The sequence below is a fragment of the Aythya ferina genome, assembly GCF_964211825.1.
Source record: "Aythya ferina genome assembly, chromosome: 8".
In the NCBI taxonomy this organism is placed as follows: Eukaryota; Metazoa; Chordata; class Aves; order Anseriformes; family Anatidae; genus Aythya; species Aythya ferina.
In genome coordinates this window covers 19863776-19884101 of record NC_140304.1, presented here as the reverse complement: position 1 = coordinate 19884101, position 20326 = coordinate 19863776, and the positions used below count along the sequence as shown (strand labels likewise).

The 20326-nt window shown below is 38.9% G+C and overlaps 1 protein-coding gene across 17 annotated transcripts in view; it reads left to right on the top strand.

Annotated features, from left to right (window-relative positions):
• The window catches only part of ADGRL2 (adhesion G protein-coupled receptor L2), a 157868-nt gene that overhangs the window by 71954 nt on the left and 65588 nt on the right, over positions 1 to 20326 (top strand). For all 17 annotated transcript variants that reach the window (XM_084527861.1, XM_084527864.1, XM_084527875.1 and 14 more), the window contains one exon: positions 14523 to 14736. In XM_084527861.1, the coding sequence (XP_084383987.1) occupies positions 14523 to 14736 (214 nt within the window). The remainder of the gene's footprint in view (positions 1 to 14522; positions 14737 to 20326) is intronic.

The following is a 20326-nucleotide window of genomic DNA, read 5'->3' as shown; positions in this document are numbered from 1 at the left end:
TGTGCCATAGTAAATTATCTGTAAATCAGCTAAAGGCCTTTTTTCTTCTGATGGATGCTGCATGCATATTTTGCAAATGAGCATGTTTATGCCCAAATGGCACATTCATTTGCTTTTGCGTTATCTTTTTAATGGAAACCTTTATTTGTCTTTTTCATGTTTTTTTCTTAAGGTGATTGAGTTTTAGAGTCATATGCAGTGATACAGATACTAATATGCATTATTGCAATTGGCTGTAATTAATCCATAATTGCACCTTTTTAACTGGGATGACAACGACAGGGACTTCAGTTTTTAAATGATGTAGGAATAATTCTTCCTATATGTGATTTAGGTTTTTATCTGGAAGAGGTATTTAGATCAAATAATCTATTAAGTGGATAGGAAAAAGCAGAAGTCCATTTCAGCCTGAATTGTCGTATGATGCTGTGATCTTAAGAACTGTTTTGACCTAGAGGTCAAAGGTGAATGTGCCCATGTTCACTTAGCTACCAAAAACCTACATTGGGCTTCAAAGGGAAAAGGAGTATGGCTAGGTTTGGGGTTTGGTCTGGGGAATGAATTATTTTGTTTTGATTGAGCCTGATCTGGAACAAAAATTTCTTGCCTTTTTTTCATTGCATGCTTACAAATCTGTTGAACAAAGGATTTTACTGATGTCCTTAGTTTATGTTGGAATAGTTGAACAATTGAATTGTTGCTCCATGGCTTCCTGAGATGCTTAGCACCAACCAAACACACAAAAACAAGGGGGGGGGGATGACACAATGATGACACAATAAAACTAAACAATTAGCTTTCTTTTAGCTGCTGATGAACAGACAGAAGAAAGTGCTATTAACATGTTATACTCTTTTGATTAATGGATAAAAATAAATTTGTAAATGACATTTACCAAAATGTGATGTCATAATAAAGTTCAGGAATTATGTAATGGGTATCCAGAGTCTCCCAGTGCAACTTGGATCCTAAGCTAAATCCTTTGCATTCTTTAACTGTTGAAAGAAACAAAGATCAGTTAAATAACATTCAGCAAAGAATTCAAATCACCAGGGCTTCTCAGTCTTGTTACACTAATAAATGTATTTTGCTAAAACTAATATTATAAATATATGTGTATAAAGGGGCTTATTGATTGTTGCATGGAATAGTATTAAGAATTAAAATCAGATTTATCCATTGGTAAAATAGCAAATAGATGGTCAAATGGTTGCAGCGTTTCAAACAAGGATCAGTCACAGTTCTTCTGTTAGAAATCTTTCTGGTAGTCTTACTCACTAGTTCCTAAGGGCAGATTTTCTTTTTTCCCCCCAGCAATCCTTCCCTGTCTCACTGGATTTTTTATTGCTTAAATTCAACTGGGAACATAATGTACTTGCCTGTCGTTCCTCCTATTTCCTCACTTTGAAGATACTTCCTTTAAAACCTGTTTCAGGATTTCTTGAAGGATGAGATAGGGACACTAATATAGCATTTTCCCTTTATTGGCCTTCCTGGTGTTGGGGTACTGGGAATTGCTTGTGCTCCAAGTTTGGTGCGTGTCCAGAGATGATGTGCAATTCCACCAAACGTAGAAGGAAAAAACAACTTTAGATGTTTATAAAAGGTAATTATCATCACAGGGGAAAAAGACAGTAATGCAGTCAGCTACCTAAATGACTTGGCACAGAATCAATTTTTATTTTTTTTCTTTTCTTTGTGTGTGTGTGTATGTGCTTTAAGCATTTATTTTGTCTTGTACTTCCTTTTCCCTCCTCATCACTCTCAAAACCATTGCATGTCCATGAGTAAAACCAGGGAGCGGTCTCTGCTGGCAGCAGGGCATGCTCGGGAAGTAGGAGTGCCAGGGAGCTGGAGATTCCCAGGGCTTGTGGCGGGCTGAGATAACCAGGCTCAAGATGCAAACAGCGGTAAACGAGGAATGGCCATCGAGTAAACACAACTGCAGAGACCTTCCAGAGCCACTGCCCCGCCAGCCAGGCCCTGTGGCGGGCTGGGGGCCGAAGGATGCGTTCCCGAACCCCCCGGCTGGCGCTGCCCTCAGGCGGCCGGGAGCATGAGTTGCTCACTCGGCCTCAGGCTGGAACGTGGGGTATGGCCCGGAGTCAACGAGGGCACGACTGGGCTCGCAGCGATTATGGCAGAGGCATACTGGTTTCCTTGACAACCAGACCGAGGATTTTTTGTGATTTATTATTTACCACTTCAAACTCTCGTTTTCAGATTTAATTAGGGAAAGGGATTTCCGTAAGTCCCCTCCCTTCCAAGCCTGAGAACCCCTCACCCCTGCTACAGCTAGCCCAGGCTGATGCTGCTCAAACCTGCCGCAGATCAGGCTCAGCACTGAGCTTCTGGAATTTCAGGCAGGTCGCTCAGACAGCAGTTAACTGAAATTCGGTGGATATTACAGTGAGCAATGACTTGTTAATCTGTATTTACTGGCAGGGATAACAGACATCTGCACTCACCGCCTCTCCCCCTGGCCCCCTCCCTGTTTTTTCAGAGGCAGGGGACTGCAACAAGTGACACTTTTCACTGTTGTTCTTCAAGCTATAGGAATGATAAAATAGTATCTGTAAGCACTGGTTTCCCTTGTTCTGGCAATTCACGTTGCTTTCTCCTTGAAGGCTTTATTAGCAATAGATCAGCCACAATTATGTATGTGAAGAGTGTATTTTGATCTTTGGGAGGTATTTTACTGCCACCAGTTGCGTTGATATTTGAAACAAAAATCCTCTCCTAATATGTGGCTAAAGACAGGGAATACAATTAGTCTGATCTAACATCACATGAATCTGAAGTATGTATTTCCCACATTTATAAAGGATTGGCTCAATCTGATCTACAGGGCCTGTTCTAAATTTAGTAATTCAGAATAGAATTTTGAACACAATAATTTATATAATTGAGATTTTTATTCAAATGTCACCAGCAAATCTGTGTCATTATATATCAAGATTGAAATTGGGTCCTCCAAAGGGCATTTTTTCTTAAAGTACTTTCCTGGGTTGCATATTTTTTATTTCATATTCAGCATGAGGTGTCTGCTGCATTTAATAACATAAAATGAAGGTCATAGAAGATCACTAGTTTTACTGGAATGTCTCCCAATAGATGACTGGTAAAAAGGTAGTGATTGAAATAGGTTGAGGATCCTCTGTGTAGAAAATCTGTGTCATTTTTTAATTATAGGGAGGAATTTTAGTTTTGTTTCCATTGTGTTTATTTCACTGTGACTGTTCTTTCAGTTGTACTACCTCAGTCATAATTTCAAAAGTTTGTACATGTTTGGTCAGCTTTACCACAGGGAGTTCCTCAAGTGAGTCAGTGGGTGTTGCTCGCCCTTTGGTGGGTTGAACATGAAGTTCACTGAGTCCATAAAAAGACTTAGAGTGAAGTCCTAGCTCACTAGTGTACCAGTGCCCCATTAGGCTCTTGAGGGAAACTAACTGCTGAAGGTGCTTCTTTAAAATGGAGTAGAATAATGAAGCTCATTAATGCATTTTTCATTAGGACAAGAATATTGAGTGTCCAGGTTAAATTCTAAGGAATCTGTCCTGCACTCAGTGAGGTTAATGACAAAGCTCACAATGACATTAGTGATGCAGGATGAGAACTTAATTGGGGTAATTAAGATTCTACTTACCTAAATTCCCTATTATTTTCAAGTAGATAAAATATTGCAAAATTACTACTATGAAGAGTTGTATAATGTTGGATCTCAACACATCATTCAGAGATGACAGCATTTCAGTGGGAGATAATATTATTTCTGTATTTTGTATTTGATTCATAAAGCACCCTTGTCATCTTCTAGAGGCTTGTGCAAGTGAAAACCATCGTTATGAAAAGTAGCTTTATTTTTGGTTTCGGAATTCCAACATTTTCTGCATTGTGTTTTTAAAGATAACGTGGGCCATGCATTGTTGAAACCCAGTAACAATCTGAACTTCAGATTCAACAGAGACAGAGCCCAGATAGACACTGCAGCTCTGTTCTGGAATTGTGTAATGCACAGAACAGGCTCATTAACTAAAGTTTGCTTTGTAGTAGTGTACACTTGGTGAAATCGGTATTTGTACGAAAAGAAAACAGCTTCCTTACGAAGTAGAATAGATAGGAGATCCAGCTTCAGTGCCTTCAAGGGAGTCTGAATCCTCAGTTATAAATGATTATGTCAGAATGCCTAATTTAAACGGTTACCCTAACACCTGCTCATTTCTGCCTCCTTTGGACACCCCTAACCTTCTCCTTCCCTCCTTGGCATCCTCAGCAGATTAGCAACTCCCTCCTCAATTACACTGCCACCTCGGCTGCTTTAACACGCTCTGAGCACACTCTGGAAATCATCTTCATTAATAAAACTCACCACCATTGGAGAAACAGCAGCGTGTGTGGATTGACAGGCTGTGGGACTGGGGGTGAAGCCAGACCCTGGCATTCAGCTGAGCAAGGCTGGGTTGGCTGTACCAAGACGGGAGAGAAGGTGTCAGCCCCTAGGACATGCAGCCCCCTGGCTGCTCCCTCCCCGCCTGGCCATTAGATCCCCCACCATCCCCGTGGACTCACCAGAGCTGGCCGCCTGTTTGTAGACCTAAATAATGTATAGTGAGAACACGGTACTTTCCGTAGGAAAGCAGCGTTTTAGTTGGTGTGGAAAAAAGTGGAGCAATCGGATCTTTTATACTTCACAGCTGCCTTCTTCAGAAATTCTTGCTTTAGACACTTAGGGAAGGATGTTTTTCACACAGAACTGTGACCTGGTATGGTGAAATGCTATGTATAATGGGTTAATTAGTGAGGAAATTACTTTCCACATCTGTAGTAGCAGTGCAGTGGGTCTGCCTTGCTTGATGCTGAGCTCATACTTGAACATGCCACTGTGGTTTTTCTTTTTCTGTTTTTTTTTTTTTTTTTTTTCTTTTTTTTCTTCCTGGTCTGATGCAGAGCTTTCCTGGTCCTTTCTTTTATTATTAGTCATATTAAGATCAATGAACAACATTGGAAACACAGTCGTTGAGCTATTAGATGTGTGTTTCTAAATAGTGGTAATTAGCAAATGCAAAGTTTTCCTTTCTCTGAAGTGTTACAGTGTGCATTCATCCCTTTTGTTACTTTCTAATGTAAATAGCATTAATTATAGAACTCCTATCACATAATTATGGGAAATTGTTTACCTTCTGTCTTAGTACTCAGAGATTTTTGGGATCCTGATTTTTCATTTATTTCATTTGAGCACTCATTAGCCTGTTCTCTAAAACCTGACAGTATTTCTTGCTCTCATATTGTAGCAGTTGTAGGAAGGAGGACGAATTCCAGGAATAAAAATCGGAATCCAAATTTAGAAGTCCTGAATTTGAGTTCAGGTGGAATTTAGCCTTCCTGCCAATTGATCTCCCTTGTCTTTTGTACCTGTTTGCAAAGAGGCCTTTGGATTCCTTTCGAGGTCATTAACAGCGTTTGGACAGGGTGGCAGAGGTGCATATTTCCTTTATTCAGGTAACAGTACCTTTGTTGCCATTGGAACTGCCTGCTTCCCAGAGAGCATGGTAGAATTGTGTATAGTCCTTAGGACTTTTAAAATTACCTTTTTATTTCTAAACCATTAAATAGTTTTCCTTTTTTTTTTTTTTTTTTTTTCTCATGCAATTTGTTATTCAGAAGATGCTGCCAAGTATCTGTGTAGGATTACTCCATTATTCCTGGAATTTGCCAGAAATTTAGGTATGTTGTAAAAACTGTGTATGGTATATCCCTCTCCTCTCTAATAGTCTCGTAGAAATCCACACGTATTTCATAGAAAGTAAGGTCAGGAAGAAAGCGTTTCATTCTGACAGGCATTTTTTGAGATTGCTTGCTACTCTTGTCTCATATCTATTTGTGGGAATATTTGAAGTGACGACACACTTACTTTCAAGTACATTTATCACATAGTTGTGCTACTTGATTTCAAAAGGTATGACTCTGTATTTTGGGTTATAAGTTTTGTCTGTGGGATCTTGGGCCTTTTTGTTTCCAAGAGTTCTTCTTTTACTCCTGAGTCCTCAGAAACATTTCAGAAGCTACACTGAATGAGAAGGGGTATTACTCTGCTATTTGCATACTCATAAGCACTTTTTAAGGATGAAGTGGCTTGCTGTCATTAAAATTAACCACATAATTTTTCCACTGTAAATTATACCATGACAATTGACTCCACCCCATCATTTTATTGAAACGAGGAGCATATGAACTCTTCCTTTGTTGCTTGGTTCTGTTGTTAATGTATACGTAAAACTGTTTGTAAACAAGAAAATGCCCCCTTCGTAATCTTACAGCTGCAATCTCATATGTTATTATGTGTTAGCAATCATACAATATTTTTTATTAAATCTATGGTAATTGTTGAGGATCATATACATATTTGGTGTTTTAAACTCTGTCACTTGTAGATTAACATTCTTTAACATGAGGCAGAATATAAGAATCCATCTCCACATTTTAGTGCGACTAAATGTTTTGCTTTGTTGTTAGGCAGGTTAGGGTATAACCCATATTAGAAGGCAGAGCCCAGCACACCAAGACTTATGGCTGGCAATCAACATGTCATCTGATGAAATGATTTAACTTTCACCCATGCACATAGTTCTGAGGAAGTGGTACATCTTTGCATGGTTCCTATCAACCTCTGAGGTGACGAGGCTTTGGGTTTCTTCAGATGGGAACAAAAGCATGTTTCTTTTGTCAGCTGTTCACTCTGAATATGCTGATGGAAATCATAGCCCTTTCCTCCTCTTCCCCTACCCCCTCGAACACATGGTTTCCAATCAAAAATGATTGAGAGAACTAGAAATATAAATGGATGTCAAAATGCATTTTTATAGAAAATTAAAGAATATTTATTTTTATTCAGCTACCAACATCCTGTACAGAGGAAATAATTCAACAGGAAATCCTGTTGACACGACATTACTGACACATCACCCTTTGTGTGTCTTACCTCCCTGTTTCTGAGCTTGTTTCTAATTCAGAAGCTTCTCCTTCCTGACAGGTGGTGTGCTCAGCGAGTTCACAGTTGGTAAACTGGAGATAACCTCCAGGAGGTGGATTTACAGAGACCATGGGACTTATTTGCCTTGAGAAATTTTGAAGATGCAATGTATTTAATGGCGAGAAAGAAAAGGGTAGAGTGCTTTCTGTGAGCTGGCAAAGGATCAAGTGTGTGTGATGTGAAGGAAAAAAGGAAGGAGATTCTTGCAGCCTGAGAACAGACATCTGGCTGGCAAAAGAAAAGAAATATCATTGACAGATGAATACTGTTTCAAACTGGGATAATTTTAGATCAAGAGGGCAAAGTTTTGCTCTCATGCATGCAGCTTCCACTGAAAGGGATGGGAAAGGTGCATGCAGATGAGAGTAAAATTTGGTTCTAAGTGAGAACCGAACAACATGCATATTTTTGCACTAGATATTTAGACTTTCATGTTTAAATCACATGGTTTCCATCTGCCATATGTAGGCATTGCTAAAATGCTGCCAGGAACCAGTCTCTGGTTTGGTGACTTTCATTAAAGGAATTAGTGGTTTCTAACCAGTTTCAGTGTGGCTGGATGCAAAGTGCAGAAGCCCATTTTCACAGTTTAGCATTAATTAGCACTCTTGTGGCAGCCTCAGCAGGGAGGTGAAGGATTAAATGGGCATGAAGACCAAACTATCTCTTTTCCCATAGTGGTGATTCCTTCAAAATAGGGTTGAGACATGATGGACTAATATGGGGGATGCTTGCACAGCTGCTGTCTGGGCTGTTCTTGTTCCAGGTGATTGAAGGACTCCAGTCTGCAGTTCTGACAATGTAGCACTCTCTTCTGTCCTGCTATTAGAAAAAACAACAATAACATACCACCACCACCAAAAAAAAATCATGAACAACTCGGAGAGAGACATTCTCACCCTTATGCATGAGGGGTGAGAGCTGTTTAGGTGAATTTAAATGAGATGCTTGCCAACCATACACAGGAAGGATCAACACGTTAAAAAGCTAAGATGCTGCTACTAACTTGAGGTTTTGCTGAATCATTCAACAAGGTGTAGGCAGGTAAGCCCTGACTCTTTTTTTGCTGAAGAGAGCCTCACAGGGATATTTTTGAGAATTGCATGGAGACTGTAAAATACACAAGGAAAATTGTAATAAGTTCCTGGGAGCCTGGAAGGCAGGACTCGTCCTAGTGTGAGTCAGAGGGCGTAACTCAGGCTTCTGTCCTGAATTTCATTAAATAGACGTACCGTGCTTTGTGTTTATGCACACTGCATATTAAGTGTATAATTACAGAAAATTACTTACTGTTGTAATTCTGCTGCTCACACCGAATCTTGGAAAACACTGAATCTGACAAAGATTTTTAAAATTTTAAATGATTTTTAGACTAAATCAGTCTAATAATTTTTAAAAAGTATTTATTAGAAAGCCACTATTAGCTACTTAATATTTCTGAAAGCTCTTATTGCTAGCAATTCATATTTTTATTTTGCAAGAGATGGGCTTTCAGATTTTATCCAAATAATTAAAATGTACAAGAGTATGTTGGAGAAACTGAACTCTTGAAAGGAGTGCTAAAAATCCCCCCTCACAGCTAATTTATTCAATGAAATAGTTGTCTTGCTTCAGCGTAATTTATGTGCACATTTAAATGATGAAGTGTGTTCATTAGGGCTTCAGACCTCTTTGTTAAAGTTCTAATAATGAATGTACTTTCATGTACATTGTTTTGAGTTAATCCCATTTTTATGAATGGGTTAAAAAAAAAAAAAAGAGAGAGAAAGATGTATCTTCCCAGAAAATAGATTTCCTTCAATAACTAATCCTTTTTTCTCTAATGTCCTCTGCTTCCATCATCTTAAATAAAAATAATGAGTCTATACTTAAAACAGCAAAGAATACAGCTATAAGAGAATATTTTTGAAATGATCGCTTCCTGCCTAATTTTATCCAGACTGGAACAGTGGGGTTTTGTCTGCCGTGCCGGAGCTCTGGCTGTTCGTGTGCTATCTGGTGGCTTTCAGTGAAAGAAGAGAGGAGTGCTGTGAACTCCAGACCTCTGTGCAGTATCAGAAGCTCTCACTGTGCCAATGTAATCTTTTAATAGACATGGTTGCCAGAATGACTTTTTTCCCTTCAAAGATAGAATTAGAAAGCACAGTTGTCATTTAAATTGCCTCTATCGTTTTAGTCGTTGGTAGTGATCTGTTGACCAGTACTGGATAATTTAAAAGCTGTTTTACAAAATAACACGCTTATCTGTGTGAAATATATACAGCACTGAGAGACAAGAGTGAAAAGTCTCCCTTGGCATAGTTCATGGGATTCTTTAGAAACTGCAGGATGCTGAGGCTTTTTTCGCAGAATTATAAATGCTCTGCGGGACCCATGTTGAGAATTTGCATGATTTTCAGATGGGAAAGTGTGTTCAGCTGCCTGTGTGCACCCTCTGTGCGTGCGTGTCTGCACCTTGCTGAGTGAGGGAGAAGATGCTGCATACAGTTTGCGTCGGGCTCTGCATTTGTTCAACATATATTATTGAAATTCTGCCCAAGATGCATTGCTTCATCTTGTGTAGAACTTGAATCATCATGTTTCATGATTTGGTAAAATAAAAGAGATTGTGAAAGAGACAACTGTAAACATTCTGTTTGAAAAGATGTGTTCTTTTCAAAAGACCTTTCTGTTAGAGCCAAATAACACAAGAAGCAATATTTCCTTGCTCACCGAGACATATATATTTATTTCTGCAAAGATTTGTTTTGGATTCTCAGTTCTCCTAGTATCTGCATTCTTTGAAATTATTTTGTATTTCCATGTTGACTTTCTCTGTGCTTTAAGTTTTAATCAAAGGTTCCTTGCTTCTGATGTCGAGAAGTACTGATGTTAGCCTGTTTACATTCCACTATTTTTCCTCTGTATGGGGTGAACATTCAAATGTAGTGGTTCCTTTTTGCTTTTATCTACCAAACTTAGCACACTCTCTTATTATTGACAGCTCAAAAAGATGGAATGCTAGTGGGCAGGATGCTGTGAATTATTAACTTTTCATTGCACTTTGACAAATTTAGGTTACCTTTCTATAGACAAATCATTTTTCATTAAGGAACCAGGATGGTAGAATGGTAAAAGGCATTGCAAATCTATATATATTAAAAAAAAAAAAGAGTGAAATGTGAATTTAATATATTTGAGAAACCCAGTTCTAAGTTACATTTCTTTTGCAAAATGTCTGTTTTTTCATTTTATAGATTAAAGTATAAGAGGAAAGATTTCTATGTGATGTTCCATTTTGATTTTTTTCTCAGCATGTTCCTGTACATGCATTGACCAATAAAGCATTAAAGAATGCATATTACCACTGAAAATCCCCTTTACTTTTTTTTTTTTTTTAAAACGGTGATTTTGTAAAAGCAGTTTATTTTGTTCTATGAATAAAGAGCCTGCACCCAACTAATTTGTGAACAGATAAAATGTGCAGGAAACATATGTTTGCCAGGATTTTTTTTTCGTAATCAAAACGGTTAACATGACAGAAAACACGCTCTTTTTTCTCATTAGGTATTATTCTTCTAGCATAAAAAAAAAAAAAAAAAAAAAAAAAAATCCACACAACACTGATGAATATATACAGACTCAAATGAATCAGAGACAGCATACGCTGCATGTGGTAATAGAGACTTGCTTCAGTTGCTGTTTAGGTTGTGCTGGAAATCCCAGCCCTGGCCCCAGAAGGGTCTGTGGCAGTCAGGCAGCTCTTTACACGGACACTCCTCTGTAGAGAGGAGCGGTGTCATCCATGGCACAGTTTGCCTCGAAGTGATTAGCAGAAACAAGGAATGTTGATTTCAGCCATAGGTGGATGGCCAAACAAAACACATTTATGCAAGGTGCAGTAAGACAAGCAGCGGGCTGAATACAGGTTGGTTAGAAAAGATGGTGTTGAAAATCCTCATGACGAATTGCACTGGAGATACAAAGTTACTGGTGACAACAGTAATTATTGACAGAGCTACATACTTATGTCTGAAAAGCCCTGGAATGATGCAGAACCAGGCAGCAGCATTCAGATGCCGGTCTTTCAAACTTCCATCCTGTGGCAGTGCATCTGTTTATCGGGAATTATCTCCTGAATGTAAATCAATTTCAGTCCTAAGTCATTGCACCTGTTGCCAAGAGGTATTTATTCCAATCACTTGCCTAAAGCGCAGGGAGTTATTGCTTGACATTTTATAGCTCCAAAAAAAAGCCGTCGTTTCAAAATCATTTGTTCAGAGAGGAGAAAATGGAGCAAAACAGTTCATTTTACCCTAAGCACTGCTATTTGGCAGTATTCACATTTGCACGGCACAAAGCTGCGATATTGATTTTTCGCTCACAGGGCCTCCCACTAGTTCTTTCTTCGATTGTCAGGGTTGCAAGATGGATTGAATTACACTTTGCTTGTTGATATGCTTATTTTTTGTTTTCTTTGTTGATAGGAAAAGATTACAAATAAAGCTTCAGAATAAACATCACAGCAGCTTTGTTAGTAGACTTTATGTTTATTTATTTTATTTACTTAAAATTCCCTCTGCGCCATAGTGGTTCCTTAGAGTGATCTCCCCACCTACCACATGCTGCATTGTTTGGCTTTATGGCTTGCTGCTTTTGCGATATCACACCTACGTTACAGTCTCAGGTGTGTCTTCTGTTGCTGGTGGAGTGACCTAACCTTGGTCTAGCATTTTTAATGTTTGTTCTAATACAGAACTTCTCCTGTATGACTGCAGGGAGAAAAATTGCAGGATGAAATACATTCACAGTACTATGGCAGTGGCCAGTTGCTACAGATGATGAAATAAGATTTGCAGGTAGTTAATCTTGGAGGTCTTGTCTTTGAATTTGAAATATTTCCTATCGGAAGTACTGGCTGTGCTGCAGGGTCTGCAGGAAGGGCTCAGTGCTCATCACAACCAGCTTGGTATGGTTTTGTCAGCCTGGCACTGCAGTGATCCATACATCTGACCTGCTGCTGCAGGCACGCTGCCTGTGCAGCCACCGAGACCTCAGGGGCATCAGCCTGGTCCCCGTGCTCTGCCGTTCACCAAAAATCCCCTTTGGGCAGCAGACCCAGCTGTGTCCCCTCTCGTGGCTTCCTTCTTGCTTACGGAAACCCAAAAGTGGGGCTATGTGATGGCACACGAGGGGCCCCCATGGGAGGGGGCTGACGGAGCCCTGTGCTGGAGGCAGCCCTGCTGCATGCAGGGAGTGCAGGCTCCGTTGCCATGAGGGATCGAGTTTTATGGGGATGGTGTTAAATTTGACAGGAGCAGTAGGATGTAGGAATGGCAGTCACTGGTAGCATTATTTTTGGTCCCACTGCGGCTGTCGTGATGGTAATTAATCAAAGGAGCCTGGGCATGCATGTGTAGTGGGGGCTTTGTTCCTATCTGTGGTGGGGACTTTGTTCATGCCCCTCTACATGCCCATTTCACGCCCTCACTAAGCCGTGAGCAGCTTCTGTCTTCATTGTATTAATCTGCTGCATGGGAGGAATATGTAGGGTGTTAACGTGATTCGCATTTCAGCTCTTTCCAGCTTTCAGCTCATGATACTTCAGCAAGCCTCTAATAATAGTGTTTGTTATTACACATGACATGCTCAGCCAAACCTATAGCCAGGAGTGCATTTTAGATGGAATTGTTGTGTTTTCCACAGCAACATGGCCTCTTCTCTTATTAACAAATACTAAAACACTGGCAGCGCAGCAACACCCATTTCATGTCAGATGAGATTCTGTAAAATTTAAAGCAGAGGCAGACGCAGCTGCTACGCCCTGGCCTGCCCTTCCCTTGTGACAGGGCAAGATCCTGTCCAGCGAGCAGGCCAAGGAGCTGCTCCTCTGGGAGCACATCTCCTGATGTGGAGGGAGCCAGGGGTCAGGGTGGCCCAAGCATTAGTCCTCTGCATGGGGGGGAGTAAAACCTGGTACTGGTGCAGAAGGGGAGCCGGGCGGACGGGACGATGGGCTCTGGCTGCCAGGGAGCCACATCCTGACACTGGTGCAGTTGTTCCCAGCAGCTCTTCCTTGCAGTCCTAGCAGATCATCATCACCTTCATACAGTAGGACTTCGAATCCACAGGTCATTAATTCAGCAGAAAAAGTGACAGCCTCGGGTTCACATGAAAATTTGCTGTCAAGGGGTTATCTCAAGTTATTCTTGATCTTTTTAGATCCTTGCTTCCTTCCCTCTTCTAATGTATCATACTTTAAAAAAAAAAAAAGATTTTTTTTTTGCCTTGAAAACACCAGAGAAGCAACTTTCCATACTTACTAGCTGTTTCTCTTTGCCGTCATAACTTGTCTCTAACAGCCTGCACTGAAATATTAATGGCCTTGTGCTACTCCATTACTATGACTTTTTTTTTTTTTTTAAAAAAAAAGGAAATATCTGTGGTTCCGCTGAAAATTTACAGGAGATTTACTACCTTCAAGATACAAGTGTTTATCATGTTACCCAGCTCATCCTCCAAAACACAGTAGTGCCCCCATTTTGTAAGAAACGAAAATATTTTGTTTAATAATATACTAGTAGCTATGTACAAGGAAGGGTACAGTTTTTTGACATATATATTGTGCATCAAGAAATGTCTATAAAAGACTATACATCTGGATGAGCATCTGGACCATTGTTCTGTTTCTAAGGCATTTGGTGTGGCTTCATTAGATAGTTTACCTATTTTCTGGAATTCTCTCATGAAGAAAAAAATATTAAAAATGAGAATTCCCTAAAACATATATGTCATTTTTGGGAGGGACAGGAAGATTTTATACAGTACACATGTGCAGTTTGCTGTATTGGTCATTTATGTATTTGTTCAAAACCTTCTAGCTTCTGCTTGTGATTTAATTTCTGTAAAAGGCACAGCGAGGAGAATGGGAGTTCAGCTAGGTGATGTATCAGCACATATATTAGATCTAGTGGCACAGACATGTCCATGTTGGGGACATAAAGTATCTGAGCAAAAGAAAATGAACTCTTTCTGGAGAAAGGGAGATAGAAATAAATTAACTTGAAGCTATGGCTTTGCTCCTTTGGTGTTTTTTGTTTGTTTTGTTTTTAATTTACTTCTGAATGTGCAACTCCAGCCTGCTCTGCCACTACCCACTTTCCACCATGATCTGTCTGTGCACAAAGTGGGGAGAAAGAAGCAGAGAGAAGAGAGGTGGGAACAGGAAATGTGCAAGGTAACTGTGCAGACATGCTGCCCTGTCGAGGGTTAGAAACGAAGAGGAACTTCCTCTCTTCCCAGATTAAGGACACAGCAGCAGTGATGTCAGGAAGTGATAGTTTCATGAAAGATGCTTCACTTAACATGGTACTGGGTCAGACTGTTTAAAAGTGCACTTCCTTTAGGACGCTATTGAGAGTTATTGCCTATGTGACAGAAAAAAAGAAAAATAGTCCAATGCAATATATCCCTTAGGCTCAATCCTACTTTTTTTTTTTTTTCTCTTTTTTAGGTTTCAGCCGTGCAGCACTACCATTTGGTTTGGTTAGGAGAGAGCTCTCCTGTGAAGGCTACTCCATTGACCTCCGGTGTCCAGGAAGCGATGTTATTATGATAGAAAGTGCTAACTATGGACGGACAGATGACAAAATTTGTGACGCTGACCCTTTCCAGATGGAGAACACAGAATGCTTCCTTCCAGATGCCTACAAAATTATGACACAAAGGTAAAAATATATATGTCACTTTAAGAATCAAAGAGGAAAAAATGTCTGGACTAAAACAGTAAGAGCTATATACTGTAGAAAATGCTGTGTTGCACTTGACAGTTTGATGCTGAGGTAGTTTTATGTCTATGTAGTAATGTTAGAAGGAAATAAAAATCACCAGTTAAAATTAGGGAGGTTTTATTACAATTCTTTGTGCAAAAGGAAAAAGTGGGAAGATAACTGCAAGGGGAATGGAACAATTAATTTATTTGGAGGTTCCTTATATTTCTGTCTTTTACGTGGCCAAACAGCACTTAAATTTTTCTAAATGGCTGTAGCTTCTACATTCCTTGGCAAACTTACACGTTTCTTTTGAATGAATTTAAATTGCTGTTCTTCCCACCTTCAAAATGCTTAAAATGTAAAATGCCAGGATGATTAAATGCCAGGATGATTACATGTCATTATTCATGTGTGTACATACGCATATAACCATACAAGCACATGCTACGTTAGGTCCTAGTGATAGTGACTGTCAGTCATAGAAGATGGAGGAAGAGCTGATAAAAGTGTTTGTAGTACAAAACTTTCATCAGAACTAATATTCATAGAAATTCTTGAGCATCTAAGCTGAATATGAGCATCAGTCCTCTAGTACTGACAGTTGTGGAAATGTCAGCACAAATCAGTCACTGGCATTTTTAGTAGCTTTAACTACAAGGGTGTTCTAAGCCTAGATAAAAAGTGTTTTGCATTTTTATTTTTTTTCTGTAAAGCTCAAAAAACCTGAAATTTTTCCTCCTTTGCCCCACATAAGTTCAGGAAAAGTAGTGAGTTGAAAAGTTCAGGACTGCTGGGAATTTTTTCTCCCAGTGCGTTTTTCTTAGGATGAGGAATCCAAAAAAAGGGGCAATGAGAATAACCTGGTAATTCTGCAGTGCATGTACACAGATATAGCAAATCAAACATGCAAGTCATCTTGCATGCTACTATATTTTGTTTGAACATAGAAGTCAGTAACACATAGTCATGTCTTAAAAGTAATCTTCCTTTTTGACTAACATTTCACTCTAAGTTGTCCTTACTGTTGCAATTTTTTTATCACATTCATGTGAACACTTGGACATTCTCTATTTCTGTAGTCAAATATTTGGGCTCAGTATCAATTTTCAATTTCAAATGGTAGGGGAAAATTAAAGATATCAAGCCTTTTATTTTTGTTCTGTGTTGAACCTATGACTTGTTCTGTGATCAGTAAGGGAAAGGCTCCATTGCTAAGGTAGTAAAAAGGTGATATAACTTCTTTAAATTATGTTTGAATTATTATTTTGTGGTTCCGGTTCATTGTTGTTAATTAGATCAAGCCAGATTTCCATTGAGACTGCAGCAGCAGTGTCATCATCCTGTAATCTGTCAACTCCCTTTGAAACCACCTTCAATTGCTTTTGTAAATGTAGTGCCTCTCTGTAGACTTCCTTGTTGTGTAAAATGCATGTTGTGTTTTGATCAAAGTCCTCCTTATGTTTACTGTAAATACACAGATTAAGGTAGTCAGAGACAAATATAGAGGCACAATCTTGCTTAAAGTGATATCAGACTGTTCCTGGAAAGCTGAAATTTGAATCTTCCCATTTCAATTAATCAACTATATGTTTATGGTAGCAGAAAGTATTTTTGAACTTCCCTGCTCTTCCAGTCTTACCCTGTTTTCAACAATCCAAAATGAAGACATGACAATCATATATAAAACATTGATTCAACATATCTGTGCTCAGAGACAATTTATCATTGTCATTCTATTTTCTGAACAAGTGGCAAAGATCATTTGATATGCTACTTTCTATTTTTGTCTAGCATATATAGTAATTTGGAAGTTTGATTTTGTAGTTTTCTTTCTCAGATCCCATCAATGAGTAGAAAAATGTCTCCTCTGCTTTGTTAAATCTTTTTTGAAAGTTAGTCAATTTGTTCTATTACCAGCATGGAACAATATTGCAAATTTCTCATAAAATATTAAAAGTTCTTGTATCTCATCTATTCATAACTGCACTGGTGATTGTAATTTTTTGTTGTCTACGGCAAAGTGTCTAGAACTCGGTGCATGTCCTTGATCTGGTATCTAAAAGTATCACATCGGCTGTATTCTGACGGCAGCAATTGCATAGAAAATAGCTCACCTGAAGGACTGTCAGACTCATTGGTTTTATTTTTTGTCATTGTCAAGAAAAAATAATTAATCTGTTAGAACATTTGATCACAAGGAAAACTTCTATACCTTTAGAAATAAGCAGCAATAGTTTTGACATTGCTGTTAAACATCTTGCAGTGTTTACTTTTAAGGGTTAATTAAATGTTTTTATCACTTCAGCCAGCAGTGTCTTTGCCACTGCTTTTGACCACTTGAGTCCATTTTAGACCTGTAGTTAAATGCAGTTCCATGACAATTATTAAACATTCATCATTCATTTGCAACGTTACTCCACTAAATTTATTGTAGCTACAGTGGGAAAACACTAGCGTAATGAGATCAATACTGTGAAATCTGAAGATTGAAAAATAAGATGAGCTTTCCGGTTTAACACAGAGCCGTGTGATCACATGCCCTCCCCTTTGAGAGGTTTTGAGATGGTGACAAATTTTGTGTTGCATCAGCTCCTCTTTATTAGAACAAACGTAATCTTTTCTCCTTTTCTTTGTTTTGTACAGTGCTCAGATTTTTAACGTAGTGTTTTCCTAGGAAACCCGACTAGAACACTAATGACTTCACTGCTTTGCTTTTTTACCTTTGTAAAGTCATTATTAAATTTTTAGTTCCTCCTTGAAATTACATCCCAATTATTCTAGCATAAAGTCCTCCACGTGCATTTAGATTCCGTGTAAACTTCAGAGATGCACAGTTAAAATTGAAGCTTTGAAGAAAGGGACTAGACCTTCAGAAAATCGCTCTCCTCATCCACACTTTTCTGATAATTAACCCCAGCGTATGCATGCAGTCATGTCTGAGAGATCTTACCAGACTGCCTGTAGAAATAAGCTTATTTCTAAAATATTTGGTGATTTAAACTCCTTGGTTCTCTCCTGTCCTTTACAAGGGACATTTCTCTTGCTTCCTTTTCATTTGAAATAGGAATTACACAAACAGGGAAGCTCAGGATGCAAAGCAGCCTGAGGAAATTGCTGCAGCTTCTCGCGGGTAATGTGTGTTCGTGTGACTGCAGCCAGAAACTGTCATGAGACTTTGAAGTTGATAAGGCTGACTAATACTGCTCTTTATAGACACAGCGGAGATTTGAAAATTAACACGATAAAATTTGCTTATAACAGCTTCCATTGTAAATAGATTGCAGGTGGATTGCTGGGGTTATTTTCAAACCACCTGTGCGTTTAAGGAGGACTTTTGGCCTCCAACCTCAACTTCAAAGCTCCGCTCTGCAGGATCCAGCTGCACCTAGGCCACAGTTTGCTGTTAGGAGAGGCACTGAGGATTTCATAGGTACCACATACTGTTTGGATTTCTGTTCTGTTAGCTTAAAATAACAACAGATCCCTAAAAATACATGTAAGGACACACTCAAAATACATTTCAAATACTCAGGCACATTGTGTGTGCAACTTTATAATGTAACACTAAGGTGCAAAGAAGCTTTTTTTGCATTCTGGGACCTTTCTCTCTGAATTAAAAATAAGCTTTTTTCTTTTTTTTTTTTTTTTAGTAAGATTCACTCTTCTTAATCCTAAAATTTTGGGTTTGGAAATGTTCCTGTTTATTTTAAAGATGCAATTAGATGATGTTTTTTGCCTATGTGTTTATATAAATACTTGGGTAATCTGACAGATAAATATATATTTTTTTTCAGATCCATTCTAATCTATACACCTTATTTTTTGAGTAAATTGCCATTATAGCTATTTGTTGAGCTTGTAGAAAAAATCTGTTTTGTATTTAGAAAAAATATGAGCTATTAACCCTGAAGCTATGGAATAATACATATTGATATTAAGTTCAAGCAATTAATGTTGACAGCCAAATTAATGCTAACTTTAGAAAGAAAATATTGATCCCTCCCAATAATGGCTAAAATACCTTGATTTTTTTAAAGAGGAATTTCTGATCTGTGTTATGACACAGGGAGCATAGTTGCGATCATTGAAAAGAAGAATAATTCCCAAATCTTTAAAAATTCATTAGAAAATACAGTCTCACAGTTAGTATGTTCAGATTATTTTTGTTCTGCAACAGAAAGGTGGTTATATCCACCCTGCACTAGGAGATGGCCTTGAAATTTTATTTTCATCCACAATTCATACTATAATATTTTATATATTACACTTCCATATTTAATCAGTATCATTTACCTTTTTAACTATGCACAGGGAAAGCAAACCTCATTATAATAGGTAAGCATAAATAGAAAATCTGTTAGGTGTAATAGATGAACTTGGGGAATAAACTATTTGAAATACCATTTTACAACATCGCTGCAGAAGGTAAAAGGATTAAAAGAGGCATAAATCTTTTCCAGCAGTCAGCATTTCATCTGTTGCACGTATCCTGTCCTATCTATAGGCCGTGCAACACATGTGCCTTCAATTACCATGTCCATCATGACAGCAGCGAGGAGTTCATGCTTGCGTTCTTGTTACCGTGAACTTTTCTCACATGGTAATACCTGTTATGTCCATCATCTGTCTGGTGGGACAGCTGCGCTCAAGTGCAGGGTCTTCAGAATGTAAGTGGCGTGCCTCCTGCCCCACAGGGTGATCCAGAGAGACATCAAGGAAGGGCCCTATCCACTCCTTTACCTGAGGCATTATTTTTGCCTTAATCCCTCCCAGGGTGGGGGTGGGAGAACGGAGGTGTTCATTCTTTTCCATCTATTCACATGTCCAACAAAGACATCATTTAAAAAAATCCTGTATACAAATGAGAGCAAGACATTTTTGGAAGAAATCAGAAGTTTTCCTCGGAAGACGACACATCTTTTGAGTGTTCATCTTTTTCCTGCTTGTCAGGTCTGCAGTGGGAGCGTCGTCATACTGTATTAGTTTCCTTTCAAGTGAAAACAAGTTTGATCTGTTCCCTAAAGTGAGTGAATACAGAAAATCTGCCACTAGACTCCAGGCTGGGATGGACAGTAGGTAACTGCTATAGCTGATTAATCTCACTCCTCAGAGTGAAGCAGCCTTGCCAAAACGCCAGACCTAACAGCACATCTTCTCTACTAGAAGGCAAAACAAGCTGTGGGGTTACTGCAGAACTGAATTCGAGCCTTTGCGAGACTTCCATAAAGAAGCATTTTAGTGCCTCAAAATGAACTGCCTCACACAGGTCCAGGTTGATTGTGCGTTAAAACTATACCACACCTCCAATTTGCATTTCTTAGCATGACTTAAAAGAGTTTTCCTGGGCAGGATTTGATCCTCTGCCCTTCAAAACTGACTGTGATTGTGGTAATGGTATGCATTTCCCTGGGGGTCTGCCAGGCTCAGACAAGGCTCTGCTGACCCCTGCTGCTATTCGTGCTTTTTTCCTTGCTTTTCCTTCTGTGGACGAAGATTGCCTCCCTTTGCTAAAGATACCATGTTGTGAAAAGTGTCTCGGAACAAG